Genomic DNA, 21,269 nt, shown 5'->3' on the forward strand with positions numbered 1-21,269 from the left:
TTGGCGCAGAAAGTGCTTACATAACTTATTAGCATACACACAGATTTCACTGATATTGGATGCCAATAACGTTTGTAACAAAGGAAGGTGCTTTGAAAATATTGAGGACCAGAAAAACCTATGATCAACAGAAGAAAAGCAAGAGAAGCTTTATTTTGACCTATGCACGTCTACTGTATATTTTGGAAAGTGTTTGTCTGTTTGCTATGCATTTGGACACCTTTTAAGAAATCACAACCAAATTTGGCATGGTTCTTGAGATCAAGGAGCAGGTTTTTGTCTATGTTCAGATTTACTTGGACACCATTTTGAATCAAGACTGAACCTTTCAAAACTGTGGTGATTTAAAACTCTGATTTCAAAACAACATTGATTTTTTGGGTAATTCCCAAGCAATGCTGGTGATGAAGCTGCTGGTAATTTATATAGAACAAATAGCAAACTCAAAGAGTCCCTTCTTCAGTTGTTGGCAGTTTAAGTGGACAAAAGTAAACACAAGCCTTCATGTCTGTAAATTAAGGTCTCTGTGTAAACTGCCAACAGTTGAAGAGGAATGTGAAGATCCTGGCATATTTGTTATAAACACCCTATATTATTTAGTTTGTTTTTTAAGTACCGTTATCTGCTTTACCCACCCAGAGATCAAGGAGGTCACTTTAATTGACTCGCTTCTTACGTTAACTACAGGCCTGAGCTAGCAAAGCATTCAGCATTCCAGAAACATGGGCTAATTCTCAAGTGCATTGCAACTTCTGCAAGTGTTTGTCACTGTGTAGACTAAACGGTGTCAATTTATGTTCAATATGCACAGACACAAGATGTGAGGCAGTGGAGAATCTGGCATAAGGAATTAAATAATCTCAAGTCTTGACACTAGGCTTTCAAAGGGTGCAAATAATTTGTGGTTGATGAGCTCTAGTATTTCAAATATCAGACCTTTTAAAATAAGATCTTAAGAGGGATCTTGAATAGCCAAGAAGGGAGGAAATGTAGCATTTTACTTTTACCACAAAATATATTAAGACTGAGTGAGAACATGTGACCATATATATACTGTTGAACTTCCATCAACTCTAGCCAGTATAGCCAATGGTAAAGGGTATGGGAATTGCAGTCCAGAAAATCATCAGGAAGGCCCCAGTTTTCTATTTCTGTATTAATCCATCTGAAGCAGGCACATACCCAATATAATTAAGATTTTTGTAGGTCACCAGTCACTTCCAATATCTGTTCCCTATCTGACAATATCCTTTGAGCTACAGTGCTTCAGAATCAGGTTTTTATCTGTTTACACATCTCCAAGCTATTTCCTTTATACAATAGCTCTTAAGTTTTGGTGTTTCTTTGTTAATACTTTATTATTGGTTAGGGAGAGATGATCTCTCTCTCCCCCCCCCCACTGTTTCCAGAATTAATAAGAACAACAAGAAGCAAATATTCACAGCTCTTCATGCTTTTTAACAACTCTAACGGGAGCGTTCACATTTCTTCAGGTGATGGTATGAATTATTCAAGACATTGACATAAAAAGGTGATACTGATTTGTGATAGGTATGTAAGCTATAGTTTAAGTCTGCATCTACATTTTTATTGTTATCCTCCGTGCATCTTACTAATGTTTCTTTTTGAAAAAAAGAATACTTAGGGTTTCATTTCAGTACTGTATTCCTTAACAGGGATAAAGTGCTACGGGTTGTTCCTGAGAATGAGAAAGCAGCAAAGACACTGAAGATCCTTTCTCAACAACTTGAGGTGAGTTTGGGGGCCTAGGATTGCTGTGGACTGAGGGACAGAATGAGCAGAGTGTTTCATCAGAGGTTTTTAAATATGTTCTGAAGGATCATTGACACACATATCTCTGTCTCAATCTCTGTCTATCTATCTATCATCTATCTATTCATTCCGGCTTGTGGTCTGAAGGCTCTTGTGGCCACCAAGTTGCTGAAGCTAAGTCCTTCTGGGTCTGTTAAGAGCTTAGATGGCAGCTACAGGCTTTCTGGGAGCCATATGCACATTACATTGCATTCAAAGAGGCATTATATAAATGTAAGAACATGAATGAATGCTTAGGGAGGCTAGAAGAACTGAAGGGTGGTAGTGGTTGTTGTTGTGGTGGAGAAATGGAGAAAAACATGAGACAGATGGGCTGACAAAGAAAGTGAGGGTGAGACCAGAACAAAGCAATCCTGCGAACCCTTCCCACTTTTGTCTCTGGCCCCACCTACTGCCGCTAACTGATTATCCCCAAAGGAAACTGCTTTGAGATTGTTGTTTTTACAATCAAGTGGTATATAAATTATAAATAAATACAGGAATGCAGCTTGATTGATAGGAATCCATAGCATAAGAAGCTACTTCATACAAGATCAGACTATTCTTCCATTTAGCTCAGAATTATGGCAGGAACTTCCAAATTGCTTGCCTGATTGTTTTAAATGAAGATACCAGGGATGGATTCTGGAACCACCTGTTTGCAAAACATGCACTGTACAGCTAAGCGGTAGTCCTTCCCCACAGAGTTTGTTCTGTGCTTAGTTACAAGCCATTTGCAAAAGACAGGGCGAGAGGTGTCAGGAAAACATATTTTTATACTGTATGAACCCTGCCTGATTCCCATACTTCGACACCGTTTATATAGTTCTGTATTAAGCATGCCTCTAATATTATTGTAATCCTTTTTAAGCAACAAACATTTTTTACTTTTATGAGCAGTAGCTGTGTACAATCATGAACAATTTCCTCCAAAGCATCTTTGCAATGCTTTTCTAGCAGTACATCACTTATAAATAGGAGACTATTGTCTCCGTGTGTGTAACTTAGGGAAAAATAGAGTCTTATCGGCACAGCAAGAAATAAAGAACAAAAGTAAGAGATGATGATCAAGAATGTCAAGAACCAATGTTATCATATGAGGAATTTCTGAGTATCTGTATTTTTAAATGTTTTCTGTATTTTTAAATACAGGCATGCCTGATACCAGATAGAAAATGATAGATAGATGGATAGATAGATGATAGATAGATAGATATCCTTCAAGCATGACCTCCCCACAGGGATATCAAATAGGGTGGCCACTTATACATTGCCAAAATAGAGGAGATGTTTCACCATAAAGAGGAGGAGATAATATACACATACACAATCATCTTACCATCATGGGGAAGACTGTGATCAAGTGACCTGTGTGGTTGCTCAGTTTATGGACCAGGTGCTGATCATTGATGGACAAACCCAAGAGCCCTCCTTTTCTCCCTTATTATTGCTCTTTATCTTTAAACTGGGACGCGGGTGGCGCTGTGGGTTAAACCACAGAGCCTAGGACTTGCCAATCAGAAGGTCAGCAGTTCGAATCCCCGCGACGGGGTGAGCTCCCGTTGTTCAGTCCCAGCTCCTGCCAACCTAGCACGTCAAAGTGCAAGTAGATAAATAGGTACTGCTCCTGTGGGAAGGTAAACGGCGTTTCCATGTGCTGCTCTGGTTCGCCAGAAGCGGCTTAGTCATGCTGGCCACATGACCCAGAAGCTGTCTACGGACAAACGCCAGCTCTTTCGGCCAATAAAGCGAGATGAGTACCGCTACCCCAGAGTCGGTCACGACTGGACCTAATGTTCAGGGGTCCCTTTACCTTTACCTATCTTTAAACTAGGACCTGCAAACATTCCAGTAGAGAACTACGCCCTGCCAGTCCTTCAAACCAAGGATTGTCCTCTTCAAAGTGGGACACGTAGCCATCCTGTGATCCAGCCAGTTGCTATCTGAGAGAGGGCAGGGTAACATCGCTTCCACCATCCCCAAACACCATGCAAAACAGCCACATATTTCTGCCTCTACAAATCTATCAGCACAACAAAGGTTGATAAGCTGAAGAGTGAAAGAGCCAAAGGATAGCAATAACATACAAATTGCTTTAATTTTATGATTACCTTCAAGGTAAATTTGAGACCTTAGAATGCAGACATGTTTTAAGAAGCACATACTGAGTGCTTCTGGCTTATGTTGTAAATCTAAGTCACCTATCACGTTACCAACATTCTTCCTTCCTCAAGGGAAAAAGCAAATAAATTTGAAACCAGTGTAATAAAGTTGAGAATCTATCCAAGAAGGAACTTGTTTATACCTAAAGAAATGTAAGCCCACAAAAGGTTTATTCTAATTGGTTCATTCTCAGTTTACCCTTGGCATTTTTGTGTTTTCCACCAAGTGAACACACTGTACTTGGGCAAATTTGTAAAGCTACTATTCTTTGACAAATTTATGTATTCTGTGCAATGCCTCGTTCAAATCTCTGCAACCATGTTTTCCCCCAGGAGAAAAATGGGGGAGGGGAGTGTGGGGCAATATAAATTCTCAGCTTCTGTTTACTCATGCTGTGGTTTAGGGACAGGTCAACGATTCAGTTCCCAACATCTAGGACTGGGCTGCCCATGAAGCGGACTGAAGTAGCCACTTTGGGGGCCGGCACCTCCCCATTTTGCCTCAGGTGGCAAAACGGGATGGGCTGCCCCTGCCAACATTTCAAGGCAGGGCTGAGAGAGACCCCTGTCTGAAACCCTGGAGAGCCATTGCCAGTCAGTGTTGACAATAGTGAGCTACATGGTGTGACTGTGTATAATACACCTTCCTATGTTCGTATCTTCCCACACTTCTTGTAGGAATTCAGCCTCACCACATGGTGGCTATTGCAAATGGCAAATTGTTTCAGCCTGACATAGCTAGTGGTGCTGAGGTTTGCCCAGTAAAATCTTGGAAAATTTCCACTGCCATTGTTCCATGTGTCTTTTCTCATTGGGCTTCTTATTAAAAACCTACTTGGGGAAGAAGATACTCTAATCTTGCCCCTCAGAGAGATGTTCTTTTCCCTCTCTTATGTTTTCAGCTGGTCTTGGACTGCGATTCCAGGCCACCTTACCTGGGAGTAAGACCCACTGAACTTTGGTCTTACTTCTGAGCAGTGCACCTTAGGATTGTACAATTAGTTTCATTGTCTGAGTTTCAGTCTTTAGGACTTACGCCTTAAATACCCCTTGCTTTAAAACAAACAAACATTTTGCACTATCTTTGCCCAATGAGCTGTCATCCAGAGCTTTTGCATGACACTTTTCCAAGGGATGTGTTGCTGTAACGCCAAATGCTTTCTACTTATTGACAGATTCCTTTCCTTCAGTTGACCTGTTAGAAGAATAAACTCTGAAAGCAACATCTACTGGCTACATCATCTGATATAATATTAAGAGACTATGCAGTATTTTGAAGAATTATTGTGTAGGAAATCGGATGCAGAGAATACATTTAAACACTGATTGAATTATGGTAGCCGTGTGGCAGATGAGCGTACTTGTTTTAGGGTTTTTTTTAAGTTTTCATTTTCAGACACCAAATCACTAAAGCAGCATGCACATATCCTCTGACATGATTTTTGCAAGGATGTATATCAAACAGTTATAGACTATAAATCTGCTTAAATGTACAGAAAAACATGTGGGCTGAAAATTAAATTGAAGAAATTGTGCCTTATACACATTGCCGTATTTTTCGCCCTATAGGACGCACTTTTTTCCCTCCAAAAATGAAGGGGAAATGTGTGTGCATCCTATGGGGTGAATGCAGGCTTTCGCTGAAGCCTGGAGAGCGAGAGGGGTTGGTGCACACCGACCCCTCTCGCTCTCCAGGCTTCAGGAAGCTCTCCGCAAGCCTTGGGAGCCCGCGGGAGTTTCCGTCGGGCTCCCTAGGCTTGCAGATAGCAGCCTGCATCTTGAAGCCTGGGGCGCGCTGCACAGCGGGCCCCGGGCTTCGGTTCCCCAACCTGGTTTGGAGGCTGGCGGTGGGGAGAAGCGCGCTTCTCCCTGCCGCCAGCCCCACAAGCTCGGGGGACACCGGGGAGGCGGAGCGCCGCCATCCTGCTGTTCCCCGACCTGGTTTGGGCTTCAGGCAGATATCCGCAAGGCATGGGAGCCCGTTGGGAAGTCGCGCCGGTCTCCCAAGGGTTGCGGAGAGCTGCCTGTTCTGGGGGCTGGGGTTGGGGGAAGCTCGGGCTTCCCCCGCCCCAGCCTCGCGCCTGGGGGGGGAAATAATTTTTTTTTCTTTATTTCTCCCCCCCCAAAAAACTAGGTGCGTTCTATGGGCCGGTGCGCCCTATGGGGCGAAAAATATGGTACTCATTTCAGCATAGGTTTTTTTGGCTATTTCAGGATCAATGTTTAATATTAAATCTGCTTTTCTCAGGCTGTAGTAAGTACCTGCACATGAGGATGATCTCTGACATGTTATTAGAGTGCATAAGAAGAAGATGACCTTTTATATATTAAATTCATGGATGTTCTCAATCTAGACTGAATAAATATGAATTACAGGTTGGTTCCTGCACTACAGGTAGACCTGTGGCAGCCTGGCAGCATCTCCTACATCTCAAAGGGAGCAGTTACAGACATACGTGTATCAAGGAACAATTCGCAAATTCTTCTACCTTACCTACAACAAGCAAACATCCAATATACGTAAGCATGGATTTCAGTTCCTCTAAGGCCACCTGATGCATTCTGCCATGGTTTAGGTCTGTTACATCTATTTTATTTAGAAATATGCTCCATTTAATATTGTGCCTTTTTAATTACAATGGCTGGAGAGTACACAGACCTCCTACAAAACTGTTATTTGAATGGAAGCATGCAGGAACTCTCTTGGGCAGACAGTTTAATTAAAGAGTCCCCTTTAGAATGAAAACCAGTGTCTCTTCAGTGCTCCCAGGCCTGGTTTATTTGTTATATAAATGGTAATTATTGCCACTGGTTCCACAGTCTGCTTAATTTGCACTTGAATGTTAAGTAGAAGTATGCTGAGTAGTTGCAAGCGCACACACATGCTTTTAAATTATATGCTAGGGATACACTAGTCAATTTCCTGTCACCAAAAAGGCCCGTGTGGAGCACAGATCCATTATTATTGTTAATTCCTCTGCTTTCAGTAGGAATTGCACTTATCATTCCACATTGTCATGTTTTTAAACTCCCAGCAGCATTTGTCAGAGTTCTGTCTCTCTCAATAGGAGCCGATAATTCTAAGACCAGGATTTGTATGTCAGGAAGATGGAGAAATTAGCTAAATAACCTTTATTCGGGATTTTTATAGTGGAGGTGTATTGGGAGCCTGTATCGAAATGCCATAATGCTGTGGCGTTGTTGTCTTTTTTTAAATGGCAGATTGCTCTAACTAGATCATAGAATGTGACACTGTTGACATGTTTCTACTTGAGCCTTCTCTTTGCCATGTTAGGAAAAGACTCTTAATTCTAAAGTTAATGGAAGTAGCACACGCTAATGTAATTGGCGCAAAGTATTCTTAATGGAGACATTGCACAAACTTTGAACTTAGACTCCTGGAAGACATTGCTTGTTCATTTGGTTTTGTGTTGCTATTAGCTTTAACAGATGTTTCTATTACATGTTCCAACTTTTCTGTATGGCTCTGGGGGCTAAAACATATCTTAAAAAAAAAAAACAACACAAGAAGTGAAGCTAGCAAGGTACCGGTACTTCTTAGAGTTTCCTTTGAGCTATCAAATATTCAAGGGAGGACATACAGAATTATCTAATTAACCAGCTAATTAAATTTCTATCCCACCCATCCTCCGAAAGGGAACCTGGGACAGCAAGATAGCAAATACATAACAAATTTTGTGGGCTTGATTATAAGCATTATTTATTTATTCACAATGCTTCTATAATGCACCCATGGAGCAGCTTACAACAGCAGCATAATATTACTATAAAAAAATAAAAAACAAACTGGAGAATAAAGTCGATATACCAAAATAAAACAAAACCCAAATCCACCTCTCAGCAACACCAATAAATTAATTAAATAGGCTTTTAAAAATTAAGGGTGGAATTCAGTGTTGTGGTACTACAAATGTCCTGTGTGCACAAGCATAGCAGAGCAATCTTCCCTCTCCTCATACACCTTATGGGAGTTCTCCTGGCCAGTTTGGGGGTGCAGGAGGCCCATGGTGAGGGGGGGGCAAAGCCCTCTTGCACAAGTCCTCGGCCCATGGGAAAGCTGACAAGGTTTAGGCAAAGCTGAGTAGAGAAGCTCATGCAACAAATGGCTGAGCCCAGATCCACTTGCATTTTAAGGTTCAAAGATTAACATATTCTAGATTGTAAAAAGAGATTGATTTTCTTTCATTTTCACAGTAACCCTTCTTAGAAGTCTGAATGTAAAACAGGATCTAGCAAAAATGTGGAAGATACTAAGTTTTTCATTTAAACTTCAATACTGGCTAATTAGTTTACATCATGCTCTGTCATTCCCTTAAAAAAAAAAAAAACAACTTCTCGGCATTTTTCAAAGTCCTGTTATATTTCAAAACAACTAGCTTGTTTGACAGCACATTACAGTATACCAGAATGCTGTCACAACCAATTTAGGGAGGCTTATGAAAGTGACACAAATAGTTCCTCAACGTGTTTCAATCTATGTTACTTCAGCTTACCGTAACAGTGTTATTCTCCTGCATTTTTCTATGCCCTTTCTTCCTTGGTCTGCATTTATTCATTTTGCTTTCTTTTGACACAGCGTCCTCATATCTGATCTGCAAAAAGCAGTAGAAAAGCAAAGTGGTTTGGGGTCATCCAGGAATCGTAGATCATTACCAGGATACAGCTATGAAATATATCATTCACTGGAAGAAGTAGGTAACATTAAAATGATATCCCATGTATTTGCAAGTGCATGTCCTGCGGAATTAGCAAACGTGTTATTTCTAGAACCTTTTAAATAACCTTTAAAAAATATGCAAACTAGGAAACTCTATAATACGCATTGAAAACACTTTAAGGGATTCCTAGCCTTTGCAATATTGTGCTGGTTTTTCATTTTCATATATGATAAGATTACCAGATATATATTTTTTTCAATGAATCCGGGGACACTTTTCAACTTAAACGGATGTTGTATGGGGATTGATTTGTAAATCTGGGGACTGTCCCCGGGAAACGGGGACATCTGGTAACCTTAATATATGATAAGAAAAATGATTCAAATTAAAAAGATGCATCTTGTCTCTCTTTATTTTTGCTTTTTCAGATTCAGAGTTGGATGTATCATCTGAACAAAACTCATTCAGATCTTGTCCACATGTTCTGTGTTGGCAAGTCATATGAAGGAAGACCACTTTTTGTGCTAAAGGTAACATAAAATTGATAAAATGTTTGTGAAGTTATTGGCATATAATGCTGTAGGGCCACCCCAATCTTTGAGTGGTGCAAAATTCCAGTGGTTCCACGTGCTAACCCAGGGTTTGGTTTCCTTGGAATGAGTGAGGGCGGAGACTGTAGTGTCTTTATGATATATGGTTTATTTACACATGCATATATACAGCCGAAGTACAAAAAGGGTTCCTCCTGAGAGGTTCAGGATTGAAAATGTGCAGGTGTAATTGAGTCCCTGTTGAATCCAGGAACTCAAATGCCTATTGAATCAGGCATACAGCCTACCCAACCCACTAAACTCACAACAATAAACATGAATGGCCAAAGAAATTCCACCTAGGAACATAGAATCATAGAGTTGGAAGGAAGTCTGACATGTAATTCTTTTGAAAGTGTTCAGAAGGAAGGGAAAACATACCATCAAATTTTATTTTGTAAGATAATAGAGCCAGGAGCCAAAGAATTGTGAAACTATTTCCATGAGTCCAGTAGGAGATTTAAGCTTGTTTCTGCTCTTGCTGCTTCCTCCTGCGCGGCAAAGTTAAGTTCTTTTGGAACTATCAAAAGCAGTTTGTGGTGCTCAGCTGTTTTTTTTTGTTTTTCCCTCACTTATGCACATTTACTATTGCAGCTCGGCAAAAGATCACGCCTTTACAAGAAAGCTGTCTGGATAGACTGTGGAATCCATGCAAGAGAATGGATTGGACCAGCATTTTGCCAGTGGTTTGTGAAAGAAGTAAGGATCGATTCCTCTGTTGTATTTTGGAGTTAGGAAATTGTAAGTCCGGCGCATTCAGTTTGCTGCCTTTGTATCTGGAACTCATTTGTAATGGTTAACTAGGGTGAAGGTAGCCGTATCTGTCAGAAGCAAGCTGAGGCTAGGGTGCTCTCAAACCTTAACCTTTGACAATATTGCTAGCAGCCATAATGCAGCTTAATCTGCTACCAGCCATTTCCTGCATAGATAAAGATGAAGCGCCCTGGTACATCCCAGTGAATAACTCCACTGCCACTGTGACTAGCTGATTTCTTGACTTAGGACAGCAGGGGTTGGCACTTACCACGGGGCCTGGCCTGCAGTGCGCTTGCGCCACGTGTCTCTCCTGGGAGTGAAGTGGTGGCTTGGGGTCCCACACTGCCCGAAACAGCAGCATGGGGCTTGCATCCGCCAGGCGGACTCTGTGGGCAGCTCACTGTGCCATCTGCCTAGGCGGATTGCCGCGGTGCCCCTGTGGGTGGCTCGCCCCACCCCTGCCGCTCCTGGTACCAGAGCAGCTAGCTATGCCCCTGCACACAGTGATGTAGCTCTTACATGTTGCTCTCTGTGCACTGATATGTGGTGAATATTCCAGTCCTTTTGAGATGTATGATGGTTGGAGAGCTGAACTAGGATTAGGAAGACCATGGTTCAAATTTCTACTCGGCTATAATACTCACAGAATGGCCATGTCTCAGTCATTGCCTTGCAGCTTAACCTTATCTCACGGGGTTATTGACAGGATAAAATGGTGTGGGATAGGGAGCCTTGCACACCTTCTCATTTCCTTGCAGAAAGGGAGGAGATAAAACTGTAATAAATATGAAATATGTTCAGCAATGATTAGCTTGCTAAGCCTGCATTTAAAAGATAGGGTGCAGTACCTGCTGTTGCCACAGTGAGGCATGCTATACATGCTTTTGCAAATAACTATGGCAGTTTCCTCTTTGCCATGACATTGTGTGTTTATCTACTACAAAACAATACAAGGAAAACAGGAGGACAATAAATATAGCATAACTGGAAAGTGTACAGCAAGAGTGGCTAACCTTTGGCCCTCCGGCTGTTATAGGACTACAACTCCCATCACCCATCACATTTTCAGAGTGGTTCAAGTGCCGATCTCTCTTCCCAGGGAGTTCTGGGAATTGTTGTTCTGTGAGGGGAATAGGGGCTCTCCTAACAACTCTCAGCACCCTTAACATACTACAGCTCCCCGAATTCTTGGGGGAAGCCATGACTGCTAAAGTGCTACCATAGAGCTTTATATGTATGGTGGGAATGTGGCCTAAATCTAGGGTCTAATGTTATCTAGCTGCACCACTGTGCTGGAGATGTCATTTGAACGCTGTTTCTGGCAGCTAAAAGCTATATTGGATTTTATAAAAAATGTCCTCCTCGGCATTTCCAAGTTGCTGTTTCAGTCTCTCTGAGAGTGCAATATTCCATAGTTTCCAGTACCACAAATATACCAATATCTCTAACCTTGCTGCAGAAAGTACGAACCTAATCAGTTCCCTTATGTAACAAGTGATGCTATGGGCTTTTTACGATTAAAACAGTTTGGTTTTTTTAAATTCAGTTATATATTGTTTTCAGTTTCACATGCAATCATTATGGGACATGGCAACTGAATTTAATTCTGAATGAAAAACATTCATGGACATAAATGAAGTTTTATAAACCTGATTTTGGGGGGTGAGATGGGCTTCACAGTAGAAGCTCCTGCATGAAGGAATTTTCAAACAACCATCACCAGACTGCTGTGAAATTATTAATCAGTGGGGCATAGACACCCCAGAATCCATTAAGTTTTAATGCTCTTCCATGTATTTTACTTGCAAATATGAATTGTTGCGAGGCAAATATACTTCTGTATGCCATAATGAATCAGTTCAGCATCCATGGATCATAGTAGTGCTCAGACCCTGTAGACTGCAGTAGTAGACCTAGTTATCTGCAGATTGTTAGCTGTGCTCTTAAATCTCTATCTACTTACTATTTTATTTGTTGACCTAGGCCTGACTCAGGCTGGAGTGGGAGCTGCTTCCAGGTCATCTGGTTCCATGTTGCCCAATAATATCTGAAGACAGGAACTAGATTAATGGCACTGGAATGGTGGTTTTTTTACGCCATTCCAAAATAGTGGAACTTTGGCAACAAAGAAGTAGAGTTTCTTTTTAATGGCATTATCCTAGTTTGTGGATGCCTGTCTTAGTAGAACTTTGCTTAAGCACCAAAATCTATCTGAGCTCTAGCATGCCTTATGTTTCTAGTCCTGCTCTGCAGTTCATATATATATGAAGGGTTCAGGATGGTTCCTATGGGTTTTTGATTACAAACATTACTTTGATTATTCTTTTGCCCATTCCTAGGCTCTCCAGACCTATCAAAGTGACCCAGCCATGAGAAGAATGTTAAATCAACTGTATTTCTACATCATGCCTATTTTTAATGTGGATGGATACCATTTTAGCTGGACCCAGGTAAGTCATGTTTCCAGCATTAAGGTATTAGTAGAGTTAGAATTCAGTATATATTTTTACTGATATCCTCCTTGTAGAGCAGCAGTAAAACTGCTAGCACATTGTAGGATCTGGAATGGTTTAAAATTGAATGGGGGACTGCATGTTGAGATTTCTGCATCACAGGGGGGTTGTACTAGATGACCCCTAGGGATCCCTTCCAACTCTACAATTCTGTGATTCTACGAATGCAGTCAAGGACAGGTAATTTGCAACATGCTTGCATTTAACTCGTGCACATTCAGCTTTATGCACTTGGCCAAAGTAAAAAATAAGGAAGATAGCGGACATCCAGGAACAAGGACTTTGGCAATCCCACCCACCATTGAACCTAATGTGTTTTGACTATATACAGTTCTGGCTTTACGAACTATCCCTGGAACTTAACCCCAGCATAAGTTAAGAGCCGCCTGTGTTTCAAAATATGTGTTTGGGGAGGGAGTTTATGAAGTATCTTTACAAGAATTTGTTAATATGCACATGATGCTTTTTTTACCAATATATATGTTGTCCTTCCATGTTCTAAACAATTATGGATAGGATCGATTTTGGAGAAAAACAAGATCAAAGAATTCAAGATTCCGTTGCCATGGCGTAGATGCCAATCGTAACTGGAAGGTGAAATGGTGTGGTAAGTCTAGAATTAGCCTGTATTTGAATTAGCAAGCTATGGAGCAATTTTATTATCTAGGATATTAAAGTGCACTGCAAATTTTTATTGGATATGGTCCAGGTTGCAAATCAAACCATGGTTAACAGTTTCACTATAAACACAGAGATCAATCACACTTCACTCCTCACCTGGTGCAAGCAGAAAGAAAGAAGCAACAATCCCTGGCCTAGAATTATATCCATGCTTAAATGCAAGTCCCATTGGGGCAGCTCAGTCAGCCCCGCCCTTTCCCCCCATATTCCATTGGCAGTGTGCGTATATGGCGGGTGTGGGAAGGGGCACTGATGCAGGATAGAATGTCCCTATTTTTATTTGAGGAATGTTGGGGGATATGCCATCGGACTTTGCAGTTTAGCGCTGTAGGCCTCAATATGGGACTAGATGTAGGCATAATAACCCACTAGAGAACTACAAAGTTTTGTGGGTTTCAAATAATTGATGTGACCAGTGCTTTTTTCCCTAAAAAAATGTTTAGGGGTACTCTCATTTTCCTGTTGTCGTGTCCGACTCTTCATGACCCCATGGACCAGAGCACGCCAGGCACTTCTGTCTTCCACTGCCTCCCACAGTTTAGTCAAACTCATGCTGGTAGCTTCAAGAACACTATCCAACCATCTTGTTCTCTGTCATCCCCTTCTCCTTGTGCTCTCCATCTTTCCCAACATCAGGGTCTTTTCCAGGGAGTCTTCTCTTCTCATGAGGTGGCCAAAGTATTGGAGTCTCAGCTTCAGGATCTGTCCTTCTAGTGAGCACTTAGGGCTGATTTCCTTAAGAATGGATAGGTTTGATCTTCTTGCAGTCCATGGGACTCTCAAGAGTCTCCTCCAGCACCATAATTCAAAAGCATCAATTCTTCAGCGATCAGCCTTCTTTATGGTCCAGCTCTCACTTCCATACATCACTACTGGGAAAACTCATTTTCCTACTCATTTTGAAATACTGCCCCTCAATGAGGCCAAACTTAGATTCACAAAATGTTTAGGGGTATGCATACGCCTGCGTCCCCGCAGAAAAAAAGCATGGTATGTGACTAATCAGCAGCCCGTGTATGCATTTAATAAAAATGATAATAAAATTTATTACCTTACCATTTGTATAGCGCTTTCAAGTGTTCAAAGTGGTTAACGTTTATTATTTAGCTGTAATACATACAACATCCCTGTAAAGTCAAGTCACTATTGCTATTACCTTCCATATTGCAGATGGGAAGGTTGAAGCCACGAGCGAGAGTAGATTGCCAATGGCTACTTACTGTGTTCAAAGCGAGAGATGAGATTCAAAGCAGGAACTTCCAGATTCACAGCTCCACATCTTAGGCCCATTCTAATTAATTTATACTTAATTAGTTCATATTATAGCCTAAAGAAACTGAGAGACTGCCTCACGGTTGCCTAGTGAATCTATGCCAGTGCCTCTGGTCTCCTTCATTCCTTTAATCCCCTGTTGCAAAACAAAACAGAAGAGAATGAAGTGAGTAAATTCTTTAATTCTGAAACTCAGTTGCCTTTTTTTGAAGACATGAAGAACAGATTTGCATCTGGTTGGCTCTCTTATCTATATATTGCTTGTTATTACATCAAATGTGTTCAACCGAGGCGGGAATTCATCCCTCATTTCAGTTAGTTTTTACCTTTCACATCAATATACACGTCCGTGCTTGCTCTGCTCAGATGGCACTCCCATGTGCATCCTCCCCCCCCCTCAAACGTGCTGTCCTATAGATAGTTGATTCTTAGAACAGTCCTTTTTTGATGTCAGTGATTTTTCAGAAGTAAAATGGAGACATAGAATTGCTGCATATTTGCCCAAGGATACAATGCAAGCCAACATCTATGACAGAATTAGAGCTTGAAAGTCCTTTGCTCTGAATCCCATGAACATTTGTCATCTTACATTGCCTCTCTCAAAGAGACAAAAAAAAAACCTGAACAGGGAAGTCATAGTTTGTATTATCTTGACCTGTTTTTATTCAGAAAAACAACCTTCACTCTGTGTTCTCATGGAGATGTCTTAGTTCCATCTCCAGTTTCCAGGCCTTGAAATTCTTAACAGGTGCCTGAGGGCAGGTAGGTTTTGAGCACGAATTCTGTTTTTGCATTTCTTCAGCACATGTTTGGCATTCAATGAGCGAGACTGTTTCTTTTCCTTTAAGGCAACACTTCTGTGTCAGCTCTGTTTCTCTTCCTTTCTGGCATAAGCACCTTGACTCAGCGCCTACCTCTTGTGGCTCACTCCTTTCTCTAATGCAAGTAGGAATATCTCCAGATTTGGCTTTGCAGTCTATGGTACACATGGATGGAGTTATTTGTTTCATTTGTGCCTCTAATTTTACTAGTGACATACATATAGGCAACATTATTACACACCCAGACTGTTTATTTTTGAGAAGCTCAGTTGTAGATCATATGGTTTGAAAGCAAAACGTCCCAGGTTTTAAATTTACATATTTTCTTTATTTTTATGGAAAACAACAACAACATAGAAGCTGGTAAATTCTTCTCTGGCACAAATCCAGATTTGGGGTCCAGGGTTTCTGGTATCTTGGGGCTAGGGGAGCTGGGGTTATAGTTTAGTGGTGGTGCTCTTCCATTTGCACTACTGGGCCCTCAGACTCTGTGTCTGAGTCTCTGGGTTCATGACAGAAAGAGATAATGCCATCTCTCTCAGCCTATGTAGTTGGGACGTTACAGGTTATCCACTGTTCCATCTCTTTGCATCAATATGAAAGCCACTATCAAGTTTTTCAACCCATACGCTCTGTTTTCGTTCCTTCATCCATCTCAAGAAAGCACAACATATCGAGTTCACTTTAATGATTGTCTCCTGCAGTGGGAGATGAACAATTCGACCATCTTCTGAAACAACCTTGTAGAGCAATTCTGTCATTTCCTGGATTTTTATTGTCTTGTTGTGACAGTAACTCTGGCATTCGACAATAGCTGACATTTACTGAATTCCTTTTTATCCTTCCCCACCTAAACTCGAAAACCTTATCTGAATGAAAACATTAGATAATATAGTAATAATATAGAGAACTGCATAGCTGTGCATGGCAGCTAGCATTTCTCTTTTAATATTTGTGTTCCTCATAATTGTGGGGATGATACAGGAGTAGTACACAGAGATTCTATAGGAAATTGGAACAGCTGCTATCAGCTTAGCCTACCAAAGTTAAGTATACAATTTACCTGAGTCAGCTGCAAATCATAGCTAGTAAAAGAAGATTGAGGTTAATCATCCCATATATAAATGTTGTAAAATAATGATTGAATCCATCTAAAAATAATAATTTATTGCTTTATTTCTGTCTGAAAGAATCCTCTCCTGACTTTGTAACCTTAAGGAAGTAACCATCTGAGGTAGGCCATGCAATAACAGCTATATTGCATTGTGCCATGTTATTGGGCAGTAGCAAATTGGTTTTGTGGCCCCATCAGAGAATCACATCATGTATGAAGACTTGAAGTCTCTACTGCAACAAAGGAGCCATAAGTCAGTGTGACCCAGTCCTCGATTAGATCTTGTAACTACCATTTACAGCAGGGGTCAGCAAACTTTTTCAGGAGGGGGCCGGTCCACTGTCCCTCAGACCTTTTGTGGGGCTGGACTATATATTTTTTTGGGGGGGGGGGGAAATGAACGAATTCCTATGCCCCCACAAATAACCCAGAGATGCATTTTAAATAAAAGCACACATTCTACTCATGTAAAAACACCAGGCAGGCCCCACAAATAACTCAGAAATGCATTTTAAATAAAAGGATGCATTCTACTCATGTAAAAACACACTTATTCCTGGACCATCCATGGGCCAGATTTAGAAGGCAATTGGGCCAAATCTGGCCCCCAGGCCTTAGTTTGCCTACCCATGATTTACAGGTTGTGGCAGGATGGTCATGAATAGAAGCATCCATACCTAACTTTCTCTAGCCTGGTATAAACTCAATTTCATCTGTACTAGCTATCATCATCAGCAGCAACAGGAGGTAAAGATAAGTCTTTTAACGGCTGCGAAATTAGCACTATGAATGAAGAACACCAATCCATTATACAGGCAAAGATCCAAAGCTGCCTCAAGAAAAGTTTTGGAAGAGCAGACTAGACATCTAAACAGCTCAATTTGAACTAATGCGGGTCTTTTCAAACCAGGCAATATGGGAATACTTTCCTGAAGCTAGAAGGTTTGAAAACAACTGAATTATAGCATTTGATAAGAAATTAGGAGATGATTCTCTTGAGTTAGATTACTTGGTGGCTGTCTGTTTAGCAGAGAGTATACCACATGCCCTCGCTACCACAAAGTGCCCATCTGAGCTCAGACAAAGATAATCTTTGCATTTTTTCACTGATGGCCATGAAGAGAAGTTCTTGTGTCTTAGTTCCTCAGACTATGCAAGTGCTATTTAGCTACTTCTGAGTTATTATGCTAATTATATAGCCTATTATACTTCATATTTTTAAGGATCGTCATGCAATGCTGGTTCTCATCCCCTTACTATTTAAAGAACATTTTATGCAAATTGTATTTATTAAAAGGAGTGTTTAATAAGCCCCTTGTGGCAGAAAAAATGCAGCAGTCAAGGTCTCATTGTTATGCAGAATTCCTGGAAAAAAAATATTTTTGTGTGTTAAACCCAAGCTGGTTACACAAAGAGCATAAAGGACATCATGCTAACCATTAACAGATCAGAAACTGGTAAACCTCCCTGTGACTAAGCCATGGTTAGTGTTTTGGGAATGTTGCATCTGCACTCCTGTAGTCGTAACATACATGCTGGTACAAACAAAAACTCCATCCACTTCTGTTCTTTTAATTGGCATGATTATTCTGAAGTATTGAAGCTACTACAAGAAAAGCTTCAGGCACTCTCCAACCTGGTTTAAATAACGCCTTCAGTTTAAACAGCCGGAGTGGAAGGGCTTCAAGTTCTGATTTATGCCAAATCCTTTGCCCAAACCAATAAAAAAAAGATCTGTGTGCAATTCAGTGCTGGAGGACAGAGCTGCTGTTTCATGCAGCACACCCACCCACCCCACGCCCATCTAAGTGATCTTGTTGACCTCAGGTACACTGTCCCTTTGCCAGGGTTGAAAGTGAGATTCAACAGTCAGCCTATATATATATATATATATAGTGGTGCCCCGCAAGACGAATGCCTCGCAAGACTGAAAACTCGCTAGACGAAAGAGTTTTCCGTTTTGGAGGTGCTTCGCAAAACAAATTTCCTATGGGCTTGCTTCGCAAGACGAAAATGTCTTGCAAGTTCCTGCGGGGTTTTTTTCCTTTCCTCCCCTTTTTCTAAGCCGCTTATCCGCTTATCCGATAAGCCGCTAAAAGCCGCTAAACCGCTAAAAGCGCTAATCCGCTAAGCCGTCAATGGGCTTGCTTCGCAAGACGAAAAAACCGCTAGACGAAGAGACTCGCGGAACGGATTCTTTTCGTCTTGCGAGGCACCACTGTGTATATATGTGTGTGTGTGTGTGTGTGTGTGTGTATATATATATATATATGCAGGTTTTGGTTTCCTGTACCCGTGAAAATCTACGAATATATATATATATATATATATATATATGGACTTCACCTTCGCCTAGCCCAATATATTTTGCTGCCTGAATGGTACCTCCACCATTCAGTACACAGAAACACACTAGAATGGCAGTTCCCCAGAAATGGAAACAAGAAGAAATTCCAACGAAAGAAGAATGGCAGATGAAATTAATGGACTATGCAGAATTGGACAAAATGAAAATTTGGAATCTAATAAAAGAAGGGGAGAAGAAATTGAGATCTAAGCCTAAATCCCAGGAGATATTAAGAGAAATAAAATTTTATCAAACACAATATATGGAATTGACGAACCAGGAAATAGAATGGAAAATTAAACAAATGAGACAAAAGACTTTTGAATCTGCAGATAAATGTGGGAAGCTACTGTCTTGGCAACTGAAAAAGAGACAAAAATTGAACACAGTGACATCACTCGAAGTAGATGGGAAGTCTATTAATAAACCAAATGAGATAAGTAATTGTTTTCAAAGTTTCTTTAAGAAATTATACAAACAAGGGCCAAAAAATGAACAGGAGATAGAAGAATTTATTGGAAAATACGGACTATCAAAAATCTCTGAAAACAATAGAAGGAGTTTAAACGAGAAAATTACAGACCAAGAAATAGAGAGTGCCATCCAGGATATGAAGCTGGGAAAATCACCAGGGCCAGATGGATTAACTGCGAGATATTATAAAGTATTGAAGGATTGGTTAATACAACCATTGAAAGAAGTCTGCAACCAAATTTTGGAGGGGAAAAAGGCTCCCGAATCGTGGAAGGAAGCATTCATCTCACTTATACCAAAGACAGAAACTGAGAAACATCAAGTCAAGAATTACCGCCCTATATCACTTTTGAACGTGGATTATAAAATTTTTGCAGACATTCTAGCAAAAAGATTCAAAAAAGTGCTGTTAGAGGAGATTCACAGGGACCAAACAGGCTTTCTACCAGGCAGGCATTTGTCAGACAATGTGAGGAATATTATAGATATTCTAGAACTTTTGGAAACTGACATAAATAGAAAAGCTGTTTTGATTTTTGTGGATGCAGAGAAAGCCTTTGACAATATTTGTTGGAGTTTTATGAAGAGGAATCTCCAAGGAATGGGGGTAGGCAAGAACTTTGAAAATGGTATAAGTGCAATTTATTCTGAGCAAAAGGCCAAACTTATTGTAAATGGTATGGTTATGGATGAAATTCCAATAGAGAAAGGGACACGACAGGGATGCCCAATTTCCCCTCTATTGTTTATATCGGTACTGGAGGTTTTCCTTAACATGATTAGAAGAGACCAGCTGGTTAAAGGTATACAGGTCGGAACTAAACATTATAAGCTAAGAGCATTTGCAGATGACCTAGTTTTGACACTACAACAGCCAGAAACTAGCACAAAAAGAGTTTTGGAACTTATTGAAATATTTGGTCAGGTAGCAGGTTTTAAATTGAATAAACACAAGACAAAGGTGTTGGAAAAAAATCTCACGGTGGGGGAAAAAGATAGTTTTCAAAGAGAAACGGGTTTGGAAATTACTAAAAAGGTAAAATATCTGGGGGTGAACTTAACATCTAAGAATGTGAATCTATTTAAAGATAATTATGAGAAATGCTGGGCTGAAGTGAAGAAAGATTTCGATATATGGTCAAGATTGAGACTTTCCTTGTTAGGCCGAATTGCTGTAATTAAGATGAATGTATTGCCGAGATTGTTGTTTTTGTTCCAGACATTGCAAATTTTAGATAAGATGGACTGTTTCAAGAAGTGGCAGAAAGATATATCTAAATTTGTCTGGCAGGGCAAAAAACCCAGAATTAAATTCAAGATTTTGACTGATGCAAAGGATAGAGGGGGCTTTGCCCTGCCGGACTTAAAACTTTACTATGAAGCAGCAGCTTTTTGCTGGCTGAAACCATGGCTACTTCTTGAGAATACAGATATTCTGGACTTGGAAGGTTATGATAATAGTTTTGGTTGGCATGCATATTTATGGTATGACAAGGTAAAGGTACACAGAAATTTTAAAAATCATATTATTAGGAAAGCATTGTATAATGTATGGAATCGATATAAAGATTTGTTTGAAAGTAAAACCCCCAGGTGGCTGTCACCAATGGAAGCTAAGGCGGTAAAAAGATTGAACATGGATACAGACTGGCCAAAATACTGTGAAATTATAGAATATGATGGTGAAAAGTTGAAACTACAGAGTTTTGAGAAATTGAAACCTAAAGTCCGAGATTGGTTACATTATTACCAGATTAATGAAACTTTTAAGCAGGACAGAAAACTAGGATTTCAGAAGGAGAGGTCAAAGTTAGAAACAGAATTGCTAGAACCCAATACTAAGAATTTGTCTAGAATGTATAATCTGCTGCTAAAATGGAACACACAAGATGAAACGGTTAAATCAGCCATGATTAAGTGGGCACAAGATATTGGTCATGATATTATGTTTGCTGACTGGGAGCAGTTATGGACCACAGGTATTAAATTTACGGCATGTAGTGCCCTGAAAGAGAACATAATGAAAATGATCTATAGGTGGTACATGA

The 21,269-nt window shown here is 40.4% G+C and overlaps 1 protein-coding gene across 5 annotated transcripts in view; it reads left to right on the plus strand.

The window, feature by feature from the left end:
- CPA6 (carboxypeptidase A6) overlaps positions 1-21,269 on the plus strand; it is a 52,703-nt gene that overhangs the window by 14,234 nt on the left and 17,200 nt on the right. For 3 of the 5 annotated variants that reach the window (XM_081874495.1, XM_081874494.1, XM_081874497.1), the window contains exons 2-8: positions 1,677-1,752; positions 6,370-6,494; positions 8,572-8,686; positions 9,082-9,183; positions 9,838-9,942; positions 12,339-12,449; positions 13,029-13,119. In XM_081874495.1, coding sequence (XP_081730621.1) covers positions 1,677-1,752; positions 6,370-6,494; positions 8,572-8,686; positions 9,082-9,183; positions 9,838-9,942; positions 12,339-12,449; positions 13,029-13,119 — 725 coding nt within the window. Of the gene's footprint in view, positions 1-1,676; positions 1,753-1,780; positions 2,047-6,350; positions 6,495-8,571; positions 8,687-9,081; positions 9,184-9,837; positions 9,943-12,338; positions 12,450-13,028; positions 13,120-21,269 lie in introns of those variants that run through there. The other 2 variants (XM_081874498.1, XM_081874496.1) reach the window with 2 other exon arrangements.

Source organism: Podarcis erhardii (assembly GCF_964252035.2).
Source record: "Podarcis erhardii genome assembly, chromosome: 8".
Taxonomy (NCBI): Eukaryota; Metazoa; Chordata; class Lepidosauria; order Squamata; family Lacertidae; genus Podarcis; species Podarcis erhardii.